This window comes from Penicillium samsonianum (assembly GCF_028829775.1).
Source record: "Penicillium samsonianum strain IBT 33392 chromosome Unknown utg000007l_segment0_segment0, whole genome shotgun sequence".
NCBI classification, from domain to species: Eukaryota; Fungi; Ascomycota; class Eurotiomycetes; order Eurotiales; family Aspergillaceae; genus Penicillium; species Penicillium samsonianum.
Window position 1 is genome coordinate 1,019,544 of NW_026643265.1, and position 23,246 is coordinate 1,042,789.

The 23,246-nt window shown below is 46.9% G+C and overlaps 11 protein-coding genes across 11 annotated transcripts; 4 read left to right on the forward strand and 7 right to left on the reverse strand.

Moving 5' to 3' along the window:
* Nucleotides 1-1,468: 1,468 nt before the first annotated feature.
* N7471_011209 (uncharacterized protein) lies at nucleotides 1,469-1,908 on the forward strand (the record flags this gene model as incomplete). Its single annotated transcript, XM_057283928.1, has 3 exons — nucleotides 1,469-1,600; nucleotides 1,676-1,815; nucleotides 1,896-1,908. 3 exons carry the CDS (start codon nucleotides 1,469-1,471, stop codon nucleotides 1,906-1,908), a joined length of 285 nt encoding a protein of 94 aa, XP_057130194.1.
* Nucleotides 1,909-2,458: 550 nt separating this feature from the next.
* Nucleotides 2,459-4,720, reverse strand: N7471_011210 (uncharacterized protein; the record flags this gene model as incomplete). The annotated part of the gene is made up of 1 exon (XM_057283929.1): nucleotides 2,459-4,720. The coding sequence occupies one exon, from the start codon at nucleotides 4,718-4,720 to the stop codon at nucleotides 2,459-2,461; it is 2,262 nt and encodes a 753-aa protein (XP_057130195.1).
* Nucleotides 4,721-5,559: 839 nt separating this feature from the next.
* N7471_011211 (uncharacterized protein) lies at nucleotides 5,560-7,469 on the reverse strand (the record flags this gene model as incomplete). Its single annotated transcript, XM_057283930.1, has 2 exons — nucleotides 5,560-5,994; nucleotides 6,066-7,469. The coding sequence occupies 2 exons, from the start codon at nucleotides 7,467-7,469 to the stop codon at nucleotides 5,560-5,562; spliced, it is 1,839 nt and encodes a 612-aa protein (XP_057130196.1).
* Nucleotides 7,470-7,845: 376 nt separating this feature from the next.
* On the forward strand, nucleotides 7,846-9,272 carry N7471_011212 (M20 family metallopeptidase; the record flags this gene model as incomplete). The annotated part of the gene is made up of 4 exons (XM_057283931.1): nucleotides 7,846-7,938; nucleotides 7,991-8,799; nucleotides 8,859-8,998; nucleotides 9,058-9,272. 4 exons carry the CDS (start codon nucleotides 7,846-7,848, stop codon nucleotides 9,270-9,272), a joined length of 1,257 nt encoding a protein of 418 aa, XP_057130197.1.
* A 509-nt stretch (nucleotides 9,273-9,781) lies between these two features.
* Nucleotides 9,782-11,729, forward strand: N7471_011213 (allantoate permease family MFS transporter; the record flags this gene model as incomplete). Its single annotated transcript, XM_057283932.1, has 9 exons — nucleotides 9,782-9,921; nucleotides 9,982-10,140; nucleotides 10,194-10,253; nucleotides 10,306-10,564; nucleotides 10,623-10,886; nucleotides 10,945-11,045; nucleotides 11,100-11,165; nucleotides 11,225-11,459; nucleotides 11,517-11,729. The coding sequence occupies 9 exons, from the start codon at nucleotides 9,782-9,784 to the stop codon at nucleotides 11,727-11,729; spliced, it is 1,497 nt and encodes a 498-aa protein (XP_057130198.1).
* Nucleotides 11,730-11,962: 233 nt separating this feature from the next.
* On the reverse strand, nucleotides 11,963-12,895 carry N7471_011214 (aminoglycoside phosphotransferase family protein; the record flags this gene model as incomplete). The annotated part of the gene is made up of 1 exon (XM_057283933.1): nucleotides 11,963-12,895. The coding sequence occupies one exon, from the start codon at nucleotides 12,893-12,895 to the stop codon at nucleotides 11,963-11,965; it is 933 nt and encodes a 310-aa protein (XP_057130199.1).
* Nucleotides 12,896-13,586: 691 nt separating this feature from the next.
* N7471_011215 (uncharacterized protein) lies at nucleotides 13,587-14,064 on the reverse strand (the record flags this gene model as incomplete). The annotated part of the gene is made up of 4 exons (XM_057283934.1): nucleotides 13,587-13,656; nucleotides 13,751-13,821; nucleotides 13,887-13,958; nucleotides 14,056-14,064. The coding sequence occupies 4 exons, from the start codon at nucleotides 14,062-14,064 to the stop codon at nucleotides 13,587-13,589; spliced, it is 222 nt and encodes a 73-aa protein (XP_057130200.1).
* Nucleotides 14,065-14,689: 625 nt separating this feature from the next.
* Nucleotides 14,690-16,515, reverse strand: N7471_011216 (glycoside hydrolase family 72 protein; the record flags this gene model as incomplete). The annotated part of the gene is made up of 4 exons (XM_057283935.1): nucleotides 14,690-16,185; nucleotides 16,243-16,268; nucleotides 16,320-16,357; nucleotides 16,411-16,515. The coding sequence occupies 4 exons, from the start codon at nucleotides 16,513-16,515 to the stop codon at nucleotides 14,690-14,692; spliced, it is 1,665 nt and encodes a 554-aa protein (XP_057130201.1).
* Nucleotides 16,516-18,011: 1,496 nt separating this feature from the next.
* Nucleotides 18,012-19,148, reverse strand: N7471_011217 (uncharacterized protein; the record flags this gene model as incomplete). Its single annotated transcript, XM_057283936.1, has 1 exon — nucleotides 18,012-19,148. The coding sequence occupies one exon, from the start codon at nucleotides 19,146-19,148 to the stop codon at nucleotides 18,012-18,014; it is 1,137 nt and encodes a 378-aa protein (XP_057130202.1).
* A 655-nt stretch (nucleotides 19,149-19,803) lies between these two features.
* On the forward strand, nucleotides 19,804-20,842 carry N7471_011218 (EGFR-like transmembrane domain-containing protein; the record flags this gene model as incomplete). Its single annotated transcript, XM_057283937.1, has 4 exons — nucleotides 19,804-19,963; nucleotides 20,028-20,163; nucleotides 20,240-20,382; nucleotides 20,457-20,842. The coding sequence occupies 4 exons, from the start codon at nucleotides 19,804-19,806 to the stop codon at nucleotides 20,840-20,842; spliced, it is 825 nt and encodes a 274-aa protein (XP_057130203.1).
* Nucleotides 20,843-21,178: 336 nt separating this feature from the next.
* Nucleotides 21,179-22,938, reverse strand: N7471_011219 (uncharacterized protein; the record flags this gene model as incomplete). The annotated part of the gene is made up of 5 exons (XM_057283938.1): nucleotides 21,179-22,073; nucleotides 22,147-22,476; nucleotides 22,545-22,618; nucleotides 22,675-22,696; nucleotides 22,751-22,938. The coding sequence occupies 5 exons, from the start codon at nucleotides 22,936-22,938 to the stop codon at nucleotides 21,179-21,181; spliced, it is 1,509 nt and encodes a 502-aa protein (XP_057130204.1).
* Nucleotides 22,939-23,246: the final 308 nt, after the last annotated feature.

Here is a 23,246-nt window from a genome sequence, read left to right on the forward strand (position 1 = left end):
TGTAGGAAATATGAATGTAGCTCCCAAGGAAGGAGCGAACTTGAATCTCTGTTTGTATTTTTCATTTATTTGAGCAACGCACTTCAATTGGCGATTAGATGTACATCGATTAACCCGGGTCTTCTAAAGTAAGGCTGTGTTAGCCATCTTTGAAGGGCCCACTCACGTTATGCGTATTATCTTCCGAGGTTTTTATCATTTTTCACCTCATGCACATGCATGACTGATTATAACTGTGATAGTGGCTACATCCCGGACCTATTGAACGGGATTCTTCCGCGGTATGCCGCAATAGTGCCCGAACCTCCAAGTTCATGCAGTGATCGTGACCAATTTCGCTTGAATTCAAACCCCCAGTTTAGAGAAGTGCCCTAGGTGACCCCTGTACAGTACAGGTGTGAGGGTGCGAAATCATTTACCCCGATCGCTAAGTTGGTTTGACTACTTGACTAAAGAAACTTCCGGGGTATCCGAACGCAATCTAGTGAGTAGCCTCAAATTAGCCGCAGATGGAGTATGGGACTGTACGCAGAAGCAGATTCTTTATCATAGTCGGCGTTGAGAGAGTGGCAAACTAGCAAATCCAAAGTCGAAGGATCAAGCCACGCTAGAACTTACATTACTGGTATTCTATTTTGAGGGGACGGTCTCACTCAGCGGGGCGAGGAATCAGGATAGCGTATCTCTCAAAGGTCAGATTCGGAGATACCGCATTTGCTTCGCGAGTCGTATGATTTACTGGGACCTCGCCATGACCCGACCCGATTCCAAATTTTGGACCCTATCTCTGAAATTGAGGTCATGACGAGGTCTAGCTTTCCTACAAGGTCGCTTTACTGGGTTGTACCGGTTCTCACATCTTTCAGATCATCCGCATCTACCGCGGCAGATTTCAATTAACAGATCCCAGGCAGCTAGGCACCAAGGCGATTAGAATACCGTTTCGCCGAAGTTAAGTTGGGCTATTGAGTCATGGCCCCGAATGCTTCATACTCAACTGGATCGATAATAAGTCCCACTCACTAGGTACCATTTAGTTTTCATTTAGTTACTTGTTGACACAAATGTTTCTCTACCTGCAATATGTCCATGTCACGGCCTAGTAATGCCCGAAGGATATTAAGTAGTTGCCTAATTCTCTTATTAAAGTGAGGATAACAAGTGAGCACCATCCCTCGACTCTCAGACTTTGTCACCTACCATATAAACAAAATAAATAATATTGGATCAGGGTAAAAGAAAAAAATTCCTTTAAGCTTTCTATCCCAACCTCTTTATACAAGGACAAGATTGATAAAGTAACTCCTTGGGGCGTTGGGCATATAGTGCAGTCGATTGGTGGCAAGTCTAACACAGCCTAGCAGGGGCCTCCCTTACAGCAAGGATATCTCTCGCACTTAGACCAGAACACTGTGTCCTCATTTTATCTTCCTTCCATAAATCTCTCTAGGCCTATTTCTCCCTCTCGATGACTGCAGGAATACTCCGTTTGCCGACTCTGGTCCTTGCGATCCTTTGTCTGGGAATCATTGGTCAATCTGAAGCCACGGTCTGCGCTGCTGTATGCCAAAAGGAACCACAGAGTTGTCCCTATGGTCAGGTAAGATCCCTTATTCTCGCCTAGCTTATCCTCGTCGTGATGATATACTGACCGAGTCTTTTACCCTTTCCTCAGAGGGCCTCAGGTTTTGAGGTTTGTCTTCCAACTAACCGATACTTTGCAACCTGTACAGTCCTGACTCGGTTTGTCCACACAGGGCTGCTGGGGCTGCTGTCAGCCCTTCTAGTGCTACTACAAGATTATAGCAACGAGCTGTAAGTTAGCTACATAGATTATACTGGGAGCTGGCAGTTTCACGAGCAGACGAGCCTCTTACTAACTCTTTCATCTATAGTTTCATGAGTTGATGGAATATATCCACGATCGCAAAGACTGGCCAGTGATTCTTTCACAGAACCTTTAATGCCTTGCTGGTTTATCTCTCTTGGCTTCCTTTCCACGCTCTGGTAGGTCATTTGGTAGAGCGTGCTATTGCAAGATCGGCAATCATCGCAAGGTACCGCGTTCGTCCGCGTCCGGGGCTTTCTTTTATTTTTGATAGGAACACATTCACGGCACAATCCATGCCCTTTACAACCGCTCCCTCGCATATAGCCACTTCCCTAGACCATAGAAGCTAGCAGAGGTCGCCATGCTGCTAAAAGTGGGCAAGAAGGACAGATCAACTCGCCTAACGGGCTGCCTCTATACCAATTTAGTGGACATACTGACCAACTAGAATATGCACTTCTGTACTGTATCCACTATGTACTCAATCTTGGTATTCGACATTACTAGTAAGGGTTGGCTCGTAGCTCAATAACGTTCCATTTTCCAAACAGAGTTATTACTTTAAATCACATCATTAGAAACAAGTGAGAGTGTCTTTTAATTTAGTATGTATACATATATCAATTCTCAGTTTCCGCGGTGCATATTCCATTGCATCCGTTGAAATTCGCGGGAATTCAACGGCTCATCGTCTCCTTTGAAGCTCTCGTAGCGACGTCCTTCTCGCAACATCTTGCCTTCACCGAAACCCAGTCTTCCAATTTCAACAGGTTCGTCGCCTGATGTTGACATATCCCGAACAACGCCAGACATCTCGTCTAGCTCAGGAAATTTATCAGTCTTGCGTCCAACCAGCAAAGGGAAGACCTTATCGCCAGCAAAAGCGCCAAATCGTAGCATTACAAAGGAATCCAATCTCTCGGTCCATCGTGGGTAATAACCCGCGTATAGTGACAAAGCTAACAGCGGTAGCAAGTAAAGTCCCATCAAGATGGAGACTACGATGATTCCCGTGAGAGAGATTGTTGGAAGATCCATATCGGTGCCCAGATCTTGGTTGATAGACCATCTACCCCCCTTACTGGAAAGGAATTCCTTATTAGCGAGAAAAGCTGCAGCTGTGAAGGCACTCGGAATCGATCCGGTGCCTTCTTGGAACCGGTGGATCCATTGTGCAATCTGTGATCCAGCAGGGTACCAGGTGCCATTCATAGACATCCCAATAGATATACAGCGCAGTGACGAAGGCCCCAATAGATTGCTGAGTGGGGGGTTTCCAATGCAGATAGATCTTAAGCTTGACGACAACTCATCTGTAACCTTGTCGTCTTCTTCAAGATTTGCGTAGATTGTCGGAACCGTGTCAACAAAAGAACCAGGGCCGAAGGTTGCCAGGGCGATCGATAACAACGGTCCTTTGTTCTGTGTTGAGATGGGACCCAGCGATGCTGCTTTGAGAGTGCTGCTTGCTGTGATTTCATCACGGCGATAAAAGTTCGAAGAGTATGTGCGCGATTGATTTAAACAGTGCTGATCACAAAGATCCACTGGATCTTGGTCCAGTAAGGGGCCAGGTACACCCTTGTTCATATAGTTGGGCAATTCAAAGAAGCCAGCCGTAGTGTTCACAGTGATTCTGTAAAGAGCTTTGTTTCCCGCTCCTTGACTGACATAACTTCCTGGGCTAAACTCTTCTTGTGTCATATTGAGATAGAGGACCTCAGAGAAATCTTGCCGGTTACGTGTCATCTGCCAAGGTGATTCCGTCATATTTCCTGGCATGCACGCAATGACATCCCAAGAATAAGTAGTGTACCACGAGTATGAAGATGAATACTCGGCATAAAATGCGTCTGAGCTTGAACGGCAGTTGACCGGAAACTGAGACGCTTCTATGATCTCATATGTAGCCGTGGAGTTCACACGTGGTGCAAATTGACGAATCAGTCCTGTATTGAAACCACCCGGAAGCTGGGAGTAGAACGTCTGAGAGGACATATCGTTGAGACTCAAGAATTGTACTCCACTGTCGTTACTCCACAAATTAGGTTGGAAGGTACCGCTGTTCGCTTTGTTGAGGGCATCGCGGACTTGCACCACGTCCATGCCGACATTGCCGACATTGTTTGATGCTGAATACGAACCACCACTCAAGCCGAAGTCGTACATAGCGACTCTTTGTTCGGGATAAGTCCGGACTTTGACAGACCCCGAACTGAGAAAGAGCGACTGGATGGGATATGTGATGAGACCAAACACCCAGATGAAGATTGCGGCGGCCAGAAGTGTGCTGCCGTATTGCCTCCATCTCCCAAAAATCAGTGCTGGATACAAAGAAAAGTCCATCCACTTGCGGTCAGCCAACGTTGTGACTTGGCGTAGCCGAAGGCCCATAGAATCCTTTTGATTCTGCGCAAAGATTACAGCGGCACTAGCACACACTGTGGAAATCCAGGGAAGAGTAACAACTTGGAGAAATGTCTGAATAGTCCGCACAGAACGATAGATTTTTCTCTCTCGATGGAAATCTGCGTCCTTCTTATTATCGTAAAGGTAGTGTGACCCTTGGATCGAGTACACCCAGGAATTGGCTTTGAGGGGGCGGATTGACAGTATTACCGTCATGGCCCAGGTATAGATAACGAGGCCCACGTAAATAATTGAGAATAGAGATACCCAGGCTGATCGATGAAGCAATGTACTGTGCCCTAGAGTTTGTCCCGTTGACCCCACCTGGTTATATGATGGAGGCTCCTCGTCATGTAGCGGGGAATAATTGGATGAGGAATCGCGTCCAGTGTATCCAGCGTGTTCAGGGGGCTCTTGGTTCTGGAGACTGTCTGAGCTCGGGAGTTCCCGTAGATGGACCGCACCGCCTGTTGTCTCCATCTTGTAATTTGTTTCACCCCAACGCGGAGCTGTCTGAGGGAAAGAAGGAAACAAAACAAAAGAGATGTGAAATATCTAGCCCATAGCAAATGTGTTGTACGTTTTATTCCCCAAACACTAATTCCTACTGCGGCTCGGGGCTGAACATAACCCCCTAAACGAGCGCCCTGGGCGCCCTGAGCGCCGATCCATGCTACGGTTCCATTATTAGCTCAGTTCCAATTGGACGACAGTGGATGTGGCGCATAGAAAGCACGGCGCTATTGGCCAGTGCCGGTTTACCCCAGCTAAAAGCACTATTTTATTCCCTTATACATATGTTGAAGAATTTCTGCCTTCAAGTGGGAGTATTGATGCCTGTGGGTTCAGTCATTACATTATAGGTGAAAAAATAAAGTAGGAGTATTTAACGTCTGTCAAAACAAGAAGAAATCCAATTGAGGAATTATCATAGTCCGAGTCGTTCACGAATTTTGACATGTTAATTACACGAGGATGATAAAGTTGATTGTCAATATACGGAAGAAGGCTCAATTATATATCTGTTTAGAGTAGCACCACTTATTATCAGCATGTGTTTAGGTAGTAATATTAGAGGTCTAAACGCTTAGAGCCTCACAAAAGAGATAACGAAAGGGAAAGCCAAGACGCAGAGGAAATCCGGTAGGAAGTATGTAGGCGACGGGCAATATCAGTTGTGTCGAATATACGGTGCAGTGCTGCGCCTGGGTCCTCAAAAGTCGCCAGAGCGGCGGATTCAAGTATTTGTGGTGTGAACCTTTCATCTTCTATGAGTTCGAAAATGTGTTTGGCTAGGCGCCTAAATAATAATGACCTCTTCATTCATGAAAGTAAGAGTGGCCCCCATGGCTAATTTCGTCAAACCGGCAACTGATCCGAGCATAATTTTGCCCGTATCTTCCAAGCTCCCGTAGCCGAATAGACACCCAGTCTTGATAAATTTGGTCCGAAGTTGCGATGCCCGCAATGAATAATGACCAGGTAATCCGGACTAAAAGGCGCGGCCGGCTTCGGTGCAGTTTCAAACTTAGTTCAAGGACTAAAGACACCGCAGTTGTTACAGGGAGCATGCTGTGATTGTAGCTTTGGAACTCGGGCCGACCGGTTACGAGACCTTCGAAGCAGAGATGGAAATAGACAACTGTGCCGTAATATGTGATGGCTGACCAAAAAATGGTCTCCATAACGCGACGGTCGCCAGCGAGATCACAGGAGGGAGATGTGCTGGCGGAGGTGAGGATTGTATCATATTCCTAAATCGATTGGTTAGAAAAAATAAGACCGGAAATTGATGATCATCAATAGTTGCGTTCCATGTACTCACAATAGACAATGTGTTTATTTCTTTGGCAATCCGTTGGTATGAACAACCTTCACCAAAGCTGATATCTGGACCTGAACTATGTTTGAAAATTTCCGTAATTTCGAATTGAACCACATGGCTACGGTGATATAGTGTCAAGCCCGGAAGATTTTCTAAATCATCCAGCCGGGACGACATGGGGTATCCATCGCCCCAGAAACGGGAAGGGGACTGCCTGCTCAGCCTGTAGAGCTCAGGAAGGCTAAGCGCAGTATTTCCGGTCTCAGATTGTAAGAAAAAACGAAAAATGTCAGTATCCAGTCGTGCGGTTTCAGAGCGAAAGAAAAGAGCTGCAGGAGTGAAGAAGTAGAGTGTCCAAAGAAGGAAAAGGGGGACACACGTGCCACCCAGTCCGTCTATCGACCCTGCAGGTGGCGCAAGAGTAGCAGAGTCTGCATTTCTTGCATATTCACCTAAAGTAGGACCGTTTATAGGGGCTTCGGTTTGCTGCAAGGAGAGTTGGCTGTCCGTAATGGCAGCTGGGAGCGTGTGGCACTGAAGCAAAGGGACAATGTGGTTATGGAGAAGTGTCTCAATGCCCCGGATATGAATATTGATCGCGGATGCACCACTGCCAAAGCGGTTCTCATAATCTATCATCAACCAAAGTGTGATAAAAATAGCCTCGATCTGCTGTGGAGATTTCACCTCCTGCTTGAGAGCTTCTCTGAGACTCGACAAAGCTCGCCCGTAATGTACCCTGCCATCCATGTCTGATCGTTCACTGCTCGGCAGATGACCGAGGGAATTATCCATGTCATAGAGTTTAGACCGGTAGATCTCCCTCGCAGCACTAGCCAACATCATGCTCATGGCCATAGGCTCTTTAGTCGCTATTTTGTGGTACGCGTAAGAGACAGTTGACCATGGCCAGTGCTTTCCGAGAACTACAACCAACATTGAATCCTGAATATAACTTAAGCATTCGCGATCAAACCCTGACAGTGACAAGGAATTGGCAGCCTGGATGCTCTGACCCTGCACAGAAGGTGGATTTCGGGTTGAGAGTGATTGCTGTAGATATGATGTAATTTGTAGATGAGATCCCTTCCTTGCAGTTCGGGAGTGATTCACAGTGCTGGCTTCATCACTTGGGGATCTTTTGGAGGATAGATCTGTCGAGGTACGCGTCGACCTGCGCGGGATTGGGTCGCCTTTCCACTCGCAAAGGATCCGCGCGGCCAAGCATCGCGCGCATTGTGGCTCCTCATGCGCTTGACTTGGTAATTTTTCCTCGTCGCACTTCACCTTGCGGATACGGCACGTTCGGCAACCTTTACGAGCTGTTAGCCCCGGGGTTGATGCAAGGGAGAAGGTCTGTGGATCCTTGCCTGTCCTGGAACGGGTCTTCCCCGATTTATGCATTGTTGTTCAACCAGCCTAAGGGGAAGGTGTTCTTACAATGTTGTATTTGTCTCGGCTGACACGTTTTAGGAACAATTTTGAAGTACAAAAACAGTCGCCTAATAGACTTTAGAAAAGCAGACAATAAGATATGAGGGGAAAGAACCAAGGAAAACTTGGTTATTGGGAGCCGAGTCGATGATGCCGATTGGCTGCGTCGGCTACCCCCATGCGCTGCCCAGAGTATATCGCGTGGGAGCCTTTTGATTGGTCAATCTACTGTTTTATCGTTACAATCGCCTATACTCCAACTAATGATAGGAAAATCTTGGGGAAGAGGTATTTAAGAAAGGGAACATCACGAGAATCTAAATTCCTCACTGATAACAGGCTCAAAATGCAATTTTCCGAATCTCAAAGCCGATTCCTCGGCAGCGTGCAGGATGCGCTTTGCCGCTATGACCCGCAATTGAAAGATATCAATCATAAAGTACGGTTGAAATTGGGACCAATACGAAGAAGATCGCTAACATCAAAGTCAGATTTGGTCGAATCCTGAGCTTGCATATGCAGAGTTCGATGCTCACAACCACATTTGCAAGCTTTTTGAAAGTCTCAAATCTGAAGGATATTCAGTCACCCGCAAAGCGTATGATCTCGAAACCGCTCTGGAGGTTGAATATACCTACGGAACTGGAGGCCGTGTCGTGACTTTCAATGCTGAATACGATGCTCTTCCCGGAATTGGACATGCGTGTGGTCACAACCTCATCGCAACCAGCTCGATTGCTGCCTTCATTGCCACATGTGAGGCCATGAAAGCTCAATCACAACAATTATCCGGAAAGGGGTTTACCCTCCGTCTTCTGGGCACTCCAGCTGAGGAGTCAGGGGGTGGAAAAGTGCGCCTGCTCAACAAAGGAGCCTACAAGGGCGTAGATGCCTGCCTTATGGTGCACCCGGTCCCGATGATGCTAGACAACCCGAAGCTGATGGGAATGGCAACCGTCCTCGAAGGTGGATACCTCGCTAATGACAAAGTCAAAGTCACTTTCACTGGCAAGCCAGCACATGCCGCTGCTGCCCCTTGGGAGGGTATCAATGCGCTGGATGCTGTAGTTTCAGCATATGTCAACATTTCAATGCTTCGCCAGCAGATTCTTCCGACCCAGAAGATCCATGGGGTTATTATCAATGGCGGTGACCGTCCCAATATTATTCCGATGTCTGCGACTGTAGACTACTATATTCGCTCGCCGACCGTGAAGACACTCCAGCCTCTGACGGAGAAAGTGGTAAAATGCTTCGAGGCTGCTGCGACTGCCACTGGCTGCAAGGTTGAGTTTGACTGGTATGTTTACATGCTTCGGGACTTGGATTGTAAAGCAATTAACCCTTTTACATTAATAGGGGCATCTCATATGCCGATTTGAAAACCAACCTGCCGATCTGTGAAAGCTATGTCTCTGTAATGCGCGCCCTGGGGCATCACACTTTACTTGATAACTCAACACAAAAGAGCACATTAGCCGGAGCGTCTACCGATATGGGTATGTATCAAATGAAAAGCTTCTTCGGTTTGTAATGCATTTGCTGAGTTATCTTCTAGGCAATGTTTCATATGCAGTCCCTGGATTCCACGGCATCTTCACTATTCCCACCGAGGGAGTCAACCACACACCCCAATTTACCAAGGGCGCCGGATCGGAGGAGGGCTTCAAGAGGGCACTCGCCTGTGCAGCGGGAATGGCCGTAGTTGCTTGTCAAATACTTGTTGATGATAAATTTGCCGAGGATGTGAAGAGAAACTTTGAGGAGAATTGACTAAGCGCGGAAGTGACAAACCTTGGAAGCCAATGTTTAAACTGAGATTTGATTTTCAAATGCATGAAGACTTTCCTATCTTTTGAGAACCTTGAACTCGGAGTCTTTCGGATTTTGTATATGAAACGCCTCTGATGGTAACATTGCGCTCCTGACAAGTATACCCCTCACGTACGACGATACTGGATAGCTTTAAAATCAGAAGACCAATCAGAGGCGCTATATCGGATCTGAAGCTTCGGTTGCAGTTCTTGGTATCTTTCCAGCCCTCACAATGCCAAGGTCTTACTAGTTTGCCGAAACAGCCAATGGGAAAATGAGAGAAGATGTCTCGGCCTTCTGTTATCTAGACCTGTGATTTTGCGGGGAAAGCTTTACTTTCTTATCAAAGTAAAGTATACCACATGTGAAGCATGCCTCCCACATAAATAGACAGGTTGTTGCCGCACAGGACACTCTTCGGTTCTGCTTCCATTTGCAGCTTCTTCTTGCTCCTCATTCTTTTCAAAATGTCGAAAGACTCAATCAAGAACGAGCAGCGGTACTGCGATAAGGTGGATGGCCCAAGTGTTGAAAATGGTGCCCTTGAGTCTTCATTCCAATTTTCTGCCAGCGCAGAGAAAAGGCTGGTTCGGAAAATTGATTTGATGTGGGTTATTTTGAGAAGCGAGACCTTTCCCATGGAGCTTCACTAATGATTTCTGTCTAGGGTTCTTCCAATCATGCTGTTCGCCTACATGATGGCTTTTCTGGATAAACAGACATTGAACTACTCTTCCCTTATGGGTATTCGAGAGGACCTTCATCTAGTCGGCTCCCAGTATAATTGGTCATCCAGCATATTTTACTTCGGATACTTGTTCTTCTCGTAAATATTCCCTTCCCTTATGATGATCTTGCATTGTGGCTAATAACTATCAGGTACCCAGCATCCTTGTTGATGGTCAAGTTCCCACTTGGCAAATATCTCTCTACGGTCTTGTTAGTAGCCCACTTTCTATTTGGCCAGCCATTAGGTCTAACAAAGATATAGCATTTTGTGGGCCATCGTTCTGGCCTGTCATGCAGCTACTACGAACTTTGCTGGTCTGATGGTGGCACGTTTCTTTCTCGGGTGTACAGAAGCAAGCCTCTCCCCAGGCTTTACATTGATCACTTCTCTTTGGTACAGAACATCTGAACAACCACTTCGTCATGGTATCTGGTTTTGTGGAAATTCGTTATCTTTGATCTTTGGCAACTTGATCGCCGTTGGAATCCTGCAGATTGAAAATAGTCTCAAGGCATGGCAGGTGAGCTTCAAAACCAAGGATCTAATCCCTAGCCATCATCACTCATATTATCTTGCAGTGGCTATTCATCATTTTTGGAATCATTACATTCCTGTGGGGAGTTGTCATGCTTTTCCGACTCCCCGATTCGCCGACTACCGCAAGTTTCCTCACCAAAGAGGAAAAGCTCATTGCAACAGAACGACTTAAGGCGAATCAAACTGGGTTCAAAAACTCGACCATTGATAAGTCGCAGATCATGGAAGCATTCACGGATGTCAAGACTTGGTTGCTTGCAATCTTGATATTGGCTGGCAACATCCCAAACGGTGGTTTCACAGCGGTCAGTCAATGATAAAAGGCTCAATATAGTCAATGGGACTCGTGCTGATATGTTGCAGTTCAACGGCTTGGTCCTACAAGGGTTCGGCTTTTCAACTTTCCACACACTGTTGCTTGGTATACCAGGTGGTGTGATTGTTTTCATCTTCGTGTTGCTGTCGTAAGTTCCTTTTTTAAGACCTTATTTATGAGTTGTGCTGAAATACGCCTTTAGGGGTGTAATTTCATCAAACGTGCCTAATACTCGGTGTCTCGTTATGATCGGATGCAACGTGATAAGGTAACAACATTCCCCTTTTCAAAGTTAACGAATCAGAAGTCTGCTAACGCCTCAAACAGTATCGTTGGCAGTGCTCTTGTCTATGCTACTGGCTCTGTAGGTTCCCGTTACGCAGGCCTGCTTCTCATGGGGATTTACTCCGCTGCAATGCCTATCTCGATGGCAATGATCAGCTCCAACGTAGGTGGTTTTACAAAGAAAGCCACCGTCAGTGCAATTTACTTCATCATGTACTGCACCGGCAATATCATCGGCCCGCAGCTATTTTTCGAGAGAGAAGCACCAAAATATCAGGTATGTTTTCAACTCTGTATTAACCACCTACTGGAAGTATTATTAATCATACGATAGAGTGGATTCCTGGCTATCATTATTTGCTTAATTGTATGTGTGGTTGACGGGTTCGCCCTTCTATTCTATCTGCGTTGGACAAATATTAGACGCGACGAGCAGCGCGTGGTGGGGACGGTGTCGGAGAACCAAGAGAAACATGACGTTGCTCCTCAGACACAGTTGCTCGATACTACAGATCTAAAGAACAAGGGTTTCAGATATGTCTTTTAGTCATTGATCTGGAGAAATCAATTGAAAACTCGAAGGACACTGCGGTCAGACACTGGGGGAAACAAACGTAGGTATATCCCTTGTATAAATCATATCAATTTATGCATTACTATCGAAATCGCTTAGTTATTGCTCATTAACCCTTCAACCGTTCAATCCATTTGACATTGCAATCGTGAACCTCGACGTGGTCTTTTCCGTAGTTCCCTTCTGAAAAGTATCTTCATCTGGACTCAAAATAAAACTTTTCTAGCAGCATTGATTCCCCCGAGATCCCACCTCTGCGGTGCGGTCTTGTCCATCCAAACCGACCAGTCTCCCCAAAACGCCGGGCGCATAATCTGCGCATACTCCCAGTACTCAGGATACCACCCCGCCCATTCCCAGTCAAGAACACCGGTGACATTGTTCTGCTCGTCCACGAGGATATTGCGCGGCGCAATATCTGCATGCGTGAACACCGAGGACTCCGAATGAGGTAGCATATCCAGTAGTTGATTCTCATACCGACTACCTCCATGGTAGAGATACCGTTCGTAGATTCTCGAACGCAGATCCGAGTCGCTCGAAATTGGTCGCGCGGGCTCTTGTAGATCTTCTAGCATCGCATCCCGGGATAGAGAGCCATCCGCGGCACACTGATAAGGTCCCTCAAGCTCTTGTGGACGAGCGATCTTTCGGATCTTTGAAATTAGATCCCAGAGTTGAAGGCAAATTGACTCTTTGGCCTTGTCGTCTAGGTTATCCCATTTCTGTTCTAGGGTTATCCCGGAAATGATAGTCATCCCAATAACTCCTTCCGATGGACGATAATCGGGCTTGAAATACTCTTTTGGTGTCGTTATCCCTTTATCAGGATCGAAATGGGTGAAAAGCACTTCGGGGACGGGGATATCGTTCTGCTTAAAGACAAGTCTCATCGCTTCGGCTTCGGGAGATCGCACCCCAACCCCCGACTTGGTGACCCAGGAAGAGTCCCACTCAAGTACAAGTCTGCCCATTTGTTTATCGAGCACAGCAATTACCTCTTGGTCGTCTTGGAGGTTGAGCTCGAGTGCATTCAGAGACGATGGACATGGTGTTATCATGTTGCCCTTCTTGATATATCGATGCCCCTTATGAAGATTCTGTCGTTCATAAGGAACGTCGGTCGAAGGTCCGGTCATTTTGCGGGTATTTTTGTGATCCAGCGGTTGCATTCAGCTGGATGGCAATGATGAGGTGGTGGAAATCTGGCAAAGCCATGTTGCTGGGGTATGTAGGAAGAGGACCCGTTATCAATCGCCAGAGCACGTGGATTTCCATGACATTCCTCATTCTCAAGATACAGTTGAAAATCGATCAATATTCTCTACTGTCTTTCGCATTCTCCAATATTTTCTGCTTCCAACCAACTTGGATTTTAGATCTTTGCGAATTTAGTAACCCCCGGATGATCAATATATCTGTCTAGTATAATGTGGCGTAGTATACCAAAAGGAAATCACCCTACAACCTTTTTCGCCCCGCAGGCCTACGCCCGTGGCCTATATCCAATCCCGCAAGTATAGATATTGATCGGGGGAGGTTTCACCCCCTTCTATTAGTACTACAATGCAAAATCAGTGACCAAGGAGGGAGAGCAAGATCATATGTATCGCCGGCTACGTCTATAATCATAAGAGGCCTTCACATCACCACTGCATGCATGAACACCTCATGAAAATCCCATCCCCCACACCTACGTAGTCACCTACGTAGAGTGTCCACTCCCAAGTCCAGTTCGTAGATATTTTCGCTTTCCATCAAAACTCCTAAAGCCATGCTAACCCGTGATATCGTAAAGAAGATTGGTTTCGGTCCCGCTCGGATGATTGTCTATGCGCTGACACCGGGGAAGCACTCGGGGAGACCCTTGCTGTGCTTGTTGGAGGCGTGCTCGAGGAGGCTATAGCCGCGCAATATGTATGTTAGCAAGGAAACCCATATACACCGACAGGAACGAGGATATTCGCAGGGTCCGGAGGTGTGAAATCACGTACGCAGGTGCCTTGGTGGTCTGGAGGAAAGTCTGTCTGCAGATCTGGCACTGGATGCTCATGGCCTTCTCGTTCTAGACAAGAATATGGGTCAGCGACTGGATGGACAATATGGATGTTGGAGACGACGTTAACGTACGCTCTTGGTCTGCGACTTGGCGGTCTTCTGGTCCTTTGCGTTGCGCTCGCGCTTCATGTTGGCCTTGGCTCCCTATCGAGTATTGTTAGTTCACTGCGCGTTGATGGGTCCAAACAAAGAGCTTAGAATGGTCTGGCGTCGTCTGTATGGCTTGGGGATTCCTTCTTACGTTGCCCATTTTTGCGGTATTTGACTTGACGTCTGAAACGAGAGAAAGGGTTCAAAGAGGGGAATGCGATGGGATGTGGGCGTGAGGAAGATCTGTAATCTTTTGTAAAAAAAATTGTAAGCCCCGGTCTTAGGCCCCACGTGGGGCGGGGACAAACTGATTACTAAGCATGTCTATATCTCGATCGGGCAAGCCTGGAATTTATCGGAGATTCAACTCACAACGCGTATAGTAAACAGTGTGCCGAGGGGGAGAAGGTTTCAAAATAAAGGCTTGCAGGAGTATTTTTTGAACGCAAATCCTTTCGAAGTGGAGACCTACATATAAATACCAAGATCAGTCCATGCAACGTCAACATCTGATCCATCCTTCGCAGGTGAAGGAACAAATAAATTCCAAACTTTGTGGTAATCATGGATGAATGGAGGTTTTGGTATCGAAGAGACCTCAGCGCAGATATAGATTCTCAGAGGACGATGTTAAATATCACGGCAATATCTACCTTTCACTCTACACTCAAAGTTTGTTATTATGACCACTACTTCTGCGCCTAGCTATCTGGAATAATGAAAATATCAATATTGTTTCAATTATTGGAGTCGCAAACTAGTGGGACTCTGAGTATCGTCTGCTATTAATGGATCCGATCGAGAATGCGCCTATTATCAGCAAGTGGATATAGGAGGGCCCTGCGGATGGTACCGTGGGGCAAGAAGCTGACAACCGCGGATGCAATGAACATCATCAGGATAAACAATCCATCGGATTTCGTCAACAGACAGGCACTTGTCCCTTGGGATTTGGATGGTCTTCCACCTGTAACCTGGCCTGTTCCAGCTGTGCCAGCCTGGCTGAGAAGTGCCTTGCAACTTCCAGAAGGATCCTTGGCAGACTGAATTGACGCTGCTCCCTTAAAATCGCACGCCGACTGATCCTTCTTCTGGTCTTGATAGTAGCGGTCGAAGACATAGGAGAGTTGATCTTTGCTGGCGCATATGCTGTAGGCACCGTACTGTCCCGTGGTTGCGTTCTCGGAAATTCCATCGCAGGCGCTCTTGTCGCTTCTGCACACTGTACCGAACAAGGTACCGTATTGATCTGCATGCAGAGATTGACTGACTACACACGAGAGACTGTCCACCATGCATGAACACAGGTCTTTGTTCGGAGAAGGTGGTAGGGGACTGGACTTTGCCAACCACATGTCATTGACGGTGGGACACGCGTGCGGAGAGTTTGTGGGGGTGTAACTGCCGCTGTTGACACCGCTGGGAGTCGCAGTCTGAATTTCCTTGGAGTAATAGCTGAAGTCTGGCTGGGTGCTGACAGATTTTCCGTCGACAGAGACGAGGCCGTAGTTGTTGGTACTTTCAAAGTACATGTAGACAATGCCACCACTCCAGACATCTTCCATGTCGTGTCCGAAGATCGCAGAAATGTCGCCAAACTTGCGAGGCCTGACCGTATTGCATCCATACTCGGAGAAGAATATTGGGACAGGGTAATCCTTGTACTGCTCTGTGAGGTTTTTGTAACCAGAGCCCTGGAACGTGTTGTTCCCACACCACTCGTACATGTTGTAACCGAAGAAGTCGATGGCGGTAGACTGATCTCCACAGCTGAGATAGTCGGACAGCTCGTTGCGAAAGTCTGGCTGGTCGGTAGTCGCATATCCAAAGCTCAAGGACTTTCTGTATCCCTTTGCTTTGACATAGGATTTCATGTCGCGCACTGCTGCTTTGACAAATGCTGAACCAATCGTTTCGTTGACTTTGTTCACAACCTCGTTCCCGGCAAAGAATCCAATCACATTGTCATACTGGTGCAATGCATCAACCACGGCAGTGTATCGATCGTATTGTGCAACGGTCCAAGTTGGCGAGTTGGAGGTAATCGACAACTGAGGAGACGAGAGATCGGCGATAACATAAATTTCTGCATTGGCCAATTTCTGCATACAAGCATCGTGGTTTTTGGTTGGGTCAACAGCGTAGATTCGGATGACGTTGGTCCGCAATTGCTGGAGGTACGGGATATCACGTTCGCAACGAGAGACGTCCACCAGAGGATCAGTGTAGTGAGTCTCAGTTGATTGACCGGTACCTGTGGCTCCGGCGGCATTGTAGTCCTCTAGATAGTGTCAGTTTAGGGCCATGGGAAGATCTGTCCTGTGTCGAGCATGCATACCCTGATAGGCTATACCACGGATGTAACTAGTCGCGGAATTAGTCACTGAAACAGTTTAAAAATGTCTGTCAACTCACAATTGCGTGCCATTGTTTGCATAGAAGAACTTAGATCCCTGTGAATTGACCGGTCAGTTGCTTATCCCTCAAGCAGTGTAGAAGTACTTGCTTTGATCTCGATTTGAGGAACACTGGCTATGGCACCAGCCAACAGCAGGAATAATCCCGCTAGAACAAGATGGATTCGCATCTTACCTGTACCCGGGTCAGTCATGATGATTGTTATGGATAAATATGAGAGAAATAACCAAGCTTGGCGATACGAAAACTGGGGGGGTTTGTGTAACAGTTGGGACGCGTTGTTTACGAAGAACAGAAAAGAGGAAAGCAGAAGGAGGTGAGAAACAACGTCACCTTATGTCCACGGGTACCACGTGCTACCTGGGCAGCTCCGACTGCCTATCATACAAAGTAGGAAGCGACGAGGCGGTATCTGACCGCCTCGCATTGTCTTTACGAGTTGGGGGGAAGGGGGGATATCTTCAATTCGAATGGCTGCGAGTATATACCCGTGTATTGGATTCATTTCAATTATAGATGCAAGTATCGATATTCCGATGGAGGAGTTGTACGCCTTACCCTATACTTACTTCTCCACAGTAGATTTTCATTATCTATACTCATATTTGTGTTGGAAAGTCCTAAAACCCTCGATTAGAAAAGCAGAATAAGGCTCGCATACCCGAGCCTGCTGTTTCTAGTAGCGCCCGAAGTGCGTCTTATTCGGGTACTTGCAGTGGAGAACATCTCAAACCTGGTCTAGTTTATACCTATGTACATGCCTTGCGTTTGCCTCGATATCCTGGTCTTGGCAGAGTCAAGCTTATGAAATGTCCAAGTGGAGTATATATGTACATCCAGCTCCACCAGTCACCAAAGCGATCTGCTCCCGACGTCGGCAAGATCCGACTTTGCAACTGATCCACATGTTATTTATATCGATCCACCTAGGGTAGAGCTTTGTCACGTGCCCAGTCTGCGGGAATTACCGGTTAGAAACGGAGAAACCCGGGCCTTCCCTACTGTTGACCAACCTCCCACCTGGGCACCTGGCAACCTCGGAAGGTTCGTACCTTAACTTACTACTGAATTGAACCCATTGTTATGAATCTTTAATCCACCGTCTTTACCCCTGACAGTCAAATTGCACCTGTTCCTCTTGCTGTTCTGATCGGCCACTCTCGTGTTCTTTGCTTTCATCCTACTAAGCATCCACTCTCTCCTGAGGTCCCGATATTCCAATCTAATTACGTACGGCGTTGGACATGAGCCTCTAGTTGTTGTGCTCTAGGCGGTTAAAAATCTGAACCTTGGCAATACAAGGCTGCCAGTACCTATAGTGGTATGGTCGGTCTTGTTCGGACATGTCCACTACACAGAATAGGCGTCAGCCTTAATATGGTCTCTCGAGGAGATACATGTAGACGTTTGAATTTCTGTTGATGGGGGATTGAAAATGATAAACGGGAAAACGGGACACTTGGTTGATATACCATGCATGCTAAACAAGTAAACCGAAAATAGATAAAACTCCAGGGCTCCTGATGATAGTTACATAGTATCCATGGATGTTCCTTTGAATCTCTAATCCTGTCTCTTTGGGATTCTAGCGAAAAATGACATCCCACCTGGGGAAGTGAAAAAAAAAAGGGGGGGGGAAAGACAAAAGCAAGGCAACCCGCTGCTCTTCGCTCATTATCGTGCTTCTAATCAGGCCGCAGCAGGTGGTGGTGGTGGTGGTTGTGGTGATGATCCTTCTTGCTGATCTTGCTGCTGTTGCTGCTGTTCCTGTTCTTGCTTCTGCTTTTTCCGCTCCTTTGCTTCTGCATCTTCCTTCTTCCACGAGCCCTCGTAATGATGTGTCACCAGAGGGTCGCCTTGATCCGTCGGGTTTCCGTTTTGAAGAGCAGCGAAAGAGACTCCGGGCATGATCAAAACATCTCCAACCAGCTTGGGTTGTTTAGTCTGTGCATAATCACGATCATCAACGGTCCTGCCGAGCAATTGTTCGAGACTCTCCATGATCGCGATCGTCATAATCTTAGGCCCCGTCACGTTGACCACGTCCGAAAGCATTTCTAAGGTAATCCCTTCAATGCTCACGGCGTTTGCTTGCGCAATGCCCTTCAATTTATTAAGGACAGTGTCAACAATAACCTGAAGATTGCGTGAAGACTTCCGTGCAACAAATATCCAGTTGCAGAACTGGGAAGCAACTTCTGTCCCCGGTCCCCGCCATTCAAAGTCGAACTCCAACCCGACAATCATATCGATGTTCTCATTTCTGTATTCCAACGGTACCCACTCGGTGACTTTTTTCTCGCACGAGGTGTCTAAATCGCCCCAAATTCCACCTTCTGCGAGTACAACCAAGTACCGGAACAGATCCGCACGTAGGATCGGGATTGGAAGGGCTTCATAGACTTCGACGATATCGGGTCGGGTTTTGAAATAATGAGCGCGAACGAATGCTTCAGCCGATCGATCGGTCAACAATTCTTGGCGGAGAGAAGGATTCTTTCTTGTCCAGCTGCCGGTCCATTCGCGTTGATTTTCTGATATATTATCAAACTTGGCGGAATGCCAGACCTTGTCTGGAAGCGTATAAATGGGTGCAGTGGTAGTAGTAGGATGATTGTCGCTAGTCGAAGGTCCCTTTGGAGGCACTGATATTGAGGCTGTGTCCCCTGTGCCTGTCGTGGTCGTCTCCGAATTCTGCGGTATAGTGGGGCTAGAAACCAAGGTGGGTGTTTGTCTCCACGAGTAAAGATAACAAATGAGCGCAAATGGAATTATAAGAGCAACGGTTAAGCGCAAGGAGCGCGAGTTCTTTAAGTTGGTTGACATTGAAAGGATGAGTGAAGAGCCTCAAAGGTGACACGAGAGGGGGAACATTGTTAGGATATATGAAATCCGATCAAAGAAACCGGATGTCCAACGAAATCAGCACAATGTCGCTCACCTCTAAATTTACACTAGCGTGCGGCTGAGCCCACCGGATTTTCCGTAATTTACCTCGCCCCACTATGTGATTCGAGTCAGTAGAGTAAATTGACAATTATTAAGCGGATTTGGGCGTTTGTTCCCCTATTAGCCTATTGCCAAGCCGATCTAGATTGCTTAAACACGCTTGATTGGTGTACAGAGTCCACAATTGAGTGGAAAAGATATAACGGTGAAATTTCATATTTCCTGAGACCTATACCTACTCCATACTAGTAGTCTCGCTGGCGTCAAATTAGTGCGAAACAGCGTAACTATTAAATATGATGCATATTTTTCCGGTCAGCCCCCTTTTCTCGCTTTGCCAGTTCCCCACTTTCCACTGTTGGTATAAGCAAGACGGTTTTCCTGGAGAACCAGGCTGAGCCACGTATTGTTCGGTCATTATACTCCTTGACTCTGGTCAGTCCCTTTTTGAATTATAGTCCACCACGTGGATGTGCAGCAATTCTAATCGGTCTGTTTTGGGTTGATAGATACCAAGTTTGAGAGGAATTCAATGATTCTCACTTCGTTGTCACGTTTTTGGTCATGCCTTACGACCATCTTTCTCGGCGGAGGTCTTTGGCCCTATGGAGTCCATGGCCAAACCACTGAGTTCAACACTTCGGTGCAAAGTGAAACTGGTTTTATGGGATGGTATTTGGGCCCGTCAGCCAGTGAGAATACCTTCTAACAACGCTTTTACCTTTTATTTGAGCTTTACTAACCTCTCTTTCACAGCCGAGGCAATGACGGACGCACATACATGGACTACATCAGGGAACTATGCAGTCGGTTGCGACGGGACTTCATGCAGATTTGCCACAAACTGCAATAACAACCAGATCACATATGATGATGGTGCCACAGGTTCTTGGTGAGTTACCAATCAATATCAGTAGATTCCAACCGATAAATGTGAATATTGACTTGGACCCTGTTCCCTTCCTTAGTGACAGCGCTACATGTGTCACCATGACAATCTTTCAAACATTCCCTTACGCAACACCCTCGGCGAGTAATATCTTCTGTGGGTTTCATTGGGAAGCAAACACAATATATCGCGAATTGCAAGCAACAACAACAACTGAGTCAAGTACTGTGCTCCATCATAATCCTTTCAATGAACAGGATCTATAGATCGAATATCTCGACTAATCACAATTGCAGCCTCCTCTCCAACCCCATCCACTACAACTTCACAACGATCCCCCACAGCTACTACAGGTCTAGCAAAAGATTCGCAAGCCAGTCAATCACCAACCCCTACCGTGGCTCCAACAACAACAAGTTCTAGCAAAGCTTGGATTGCGGGTGCTGTCATTGGTCCTCTTGCAGGTGTCGCAATCATTGCGGCCCTCGTATTCTGGCGGATCTATCGCCGAAAGCAAAAGGAACCGTCCTTGTCACAAGAACAGCCGTTTATGAGCCACGGTCCTCCACAGCCACCACAACCACCCGCGGGATACCCGCTGGAACCTTATAAGCAAATGCACGAATTGCCCAATACCCAAACTCCGCGTGTATATGAGCTAGGCTCGAATGATGAGAGGTAGGAGACCTGTGGTGAAATTGAACTGGCCAAATCATTTGATAAGTATAAGCTCCACGATGATGGTGGACATGGTATTGGAACTCAACTATATGTTGGTGATTTAAATGTAGCCCCATGATGCGTTGAGTTGTTGGTTTACATATTAATCAGAGAGAGAAGAAATTTTGTACATGTTAATGAAGCGAAAGATGAAGCTAACACGGCATTTTTATTGAGTACATAGTTCCTTTTTCATATTTGGCGCACTTCCTGCCAACAAATAGATTTTCCTCATTTCATCTTTGAGGTCATGAGCAAACAACTTAAAATACTCGCTATACATAATGCACCACAAGTATCATGTCCGCTCGAATGTATTCTCCGCATCAACATCCACGCAGTGCGCAGCAAATTTGCTCGCCTTCCTCAGACGTTCCCCATATATCCTCAGTACAGGCGACAAGATACAAAACCCAGTGGCCAAACCAGCCAGAACACACATCGCTCCATTCGGTCCCAGCTCACTAAACATCCGCCCAGAAAACAACGGAAACGAAGCGGCCAACACACAGCGTACCAGACCTAGCGCCGCAAACCCACTAGCCGAGTACGACCGATAGCTGTCCGACATGTACCCCACCAGCACAATGCCGAACTCGTTGATCGCGAACCCGGTCAGGAATAACGGCACCACGGATGCGAAGTAATGCACATGCACGGCGGGTGGGATCGTCCACGCGAACCACCATAATGCGATCATAAGCACTGGTGCAGCAATAATATACCCGGTTAGTTTGTGCTCGGGGATAACGGGTTCGCCACGCTGGCGCCGGCGTGCTGTTTTGCGGTACTCTAGGAAGCGGGTACCGATGTTGGGAAGGAACCCGAAGCCGAGGGCCAGGAAGGGGAGACTGGCTTGCGTGGATGTGAGACCGAACGATTTATAAACCCCGGGCAGGATGTCTGTGAACAGGTAGATAAGTCCAGTGGAGATGCCGCACACGATTGAGACTGCTGCGATGATGGGCTCGGTAAAGAGGAGCTGGGCTGGTCGGAAGGCGAAATTTCGTGCGAACGACCGGATGTCTGGGACTCGGTCTGGGTTCAGTGCTTGGAGTGAATGATCACCAGTGATGCGACGCAGGTGTCGAACTTCCTGTGTTAGCAGAACTGTTGGGCGGGATTCACGAATCGTGAGCAGCAAGATGGCTAAAATTCCGGTGACTATGGCAGCCACGTAGAAAACCCATTGCCTATAATAATTTGTTAGTCTTCTGATCTTTGTCTGTGTATAGATGGCCTTCCTTGAGTCAGGACAGTACTTACCACCCCCAAGCAGCCGTGATATATGCGCTCATCACCGGTCCCATTGCGATACCCAAATTTGCCATAGCCATGTACGGCAGCGTAATCCATATAAGCTCCCTCGTGTCAAACATATCCTGCATGCTGCCATTGATAACCGCGCTGGGGACCGCAGACAAAAATCCTGTGATGAGCCGCCCTATAGCTCCTGCAGCAGGCAACTCCGACACCGAAATAAGCGCGCAGAATATACTGTACACTGCAGTGCTGCCCACATACAGGTTTTTTCGACCGTAGCATTCAGAGTAAGGAGGCAATACTATGCTACCAATACCTTGCGCGAGAAGATATCTTTTTGTTTTGTCTAGTAAGCATTTCCCGTAATACGCTCATAAAGATAGAGAAGGATATGTACTTACGTCGATATGTATAGGAACACGGACAGCGTCTCGTCAATTCCGAAGCGCTCCTGTGCATTTCTAGCAGCTGTAGCCTGAAAACAAGTCAGTATGTAACATATAATGCAATTCTGGATTCAATGACCTATACCCCTGATGTGCTGACTGCAGTCCTAATTCAAGAAATGGTTAGCGTCGATTATCCATACCCGAACGGGAAAACCAACGTATAGAATTCTAAGAAGATGATAATTGTAACATCATATGCCTTCCTTGAACTGCTCCAATTCTGCGGATGACGCGGGTTCATGGCAGCCCAACCCACGAGATTCTTCTCATCTCCAGTGCGCTTCAAACCTTGGATTTCGAGGGCGCGGTTTACCTCTAATCGGGTTTGGGTAGTAGGGATGAGCATAATGGTTACTGAACCATGTAGTGAGGTTAAGCTTAAATGGGTTGGGCCAGGAAAGGAACTTTATAGGATTGAGCCCGGGCATTCTTTAATTGTGTTTTTCTTATGAACACATATGTTTCAGATGTCATGTCAATATTAGTTGAACAGCAAGAAAACCCCGTATGTAGCTGGTAGATCTAGTAGATAGCAAGGGATAGTAATAAGGATGTTGAAGTTTTTGACCCACCGTGAGGACGTAAGCTCATAATCCATATAAGAAGTAGTAAAAGCTATGTTGATCTTACCATCATCATATCATCTCCCTTGTT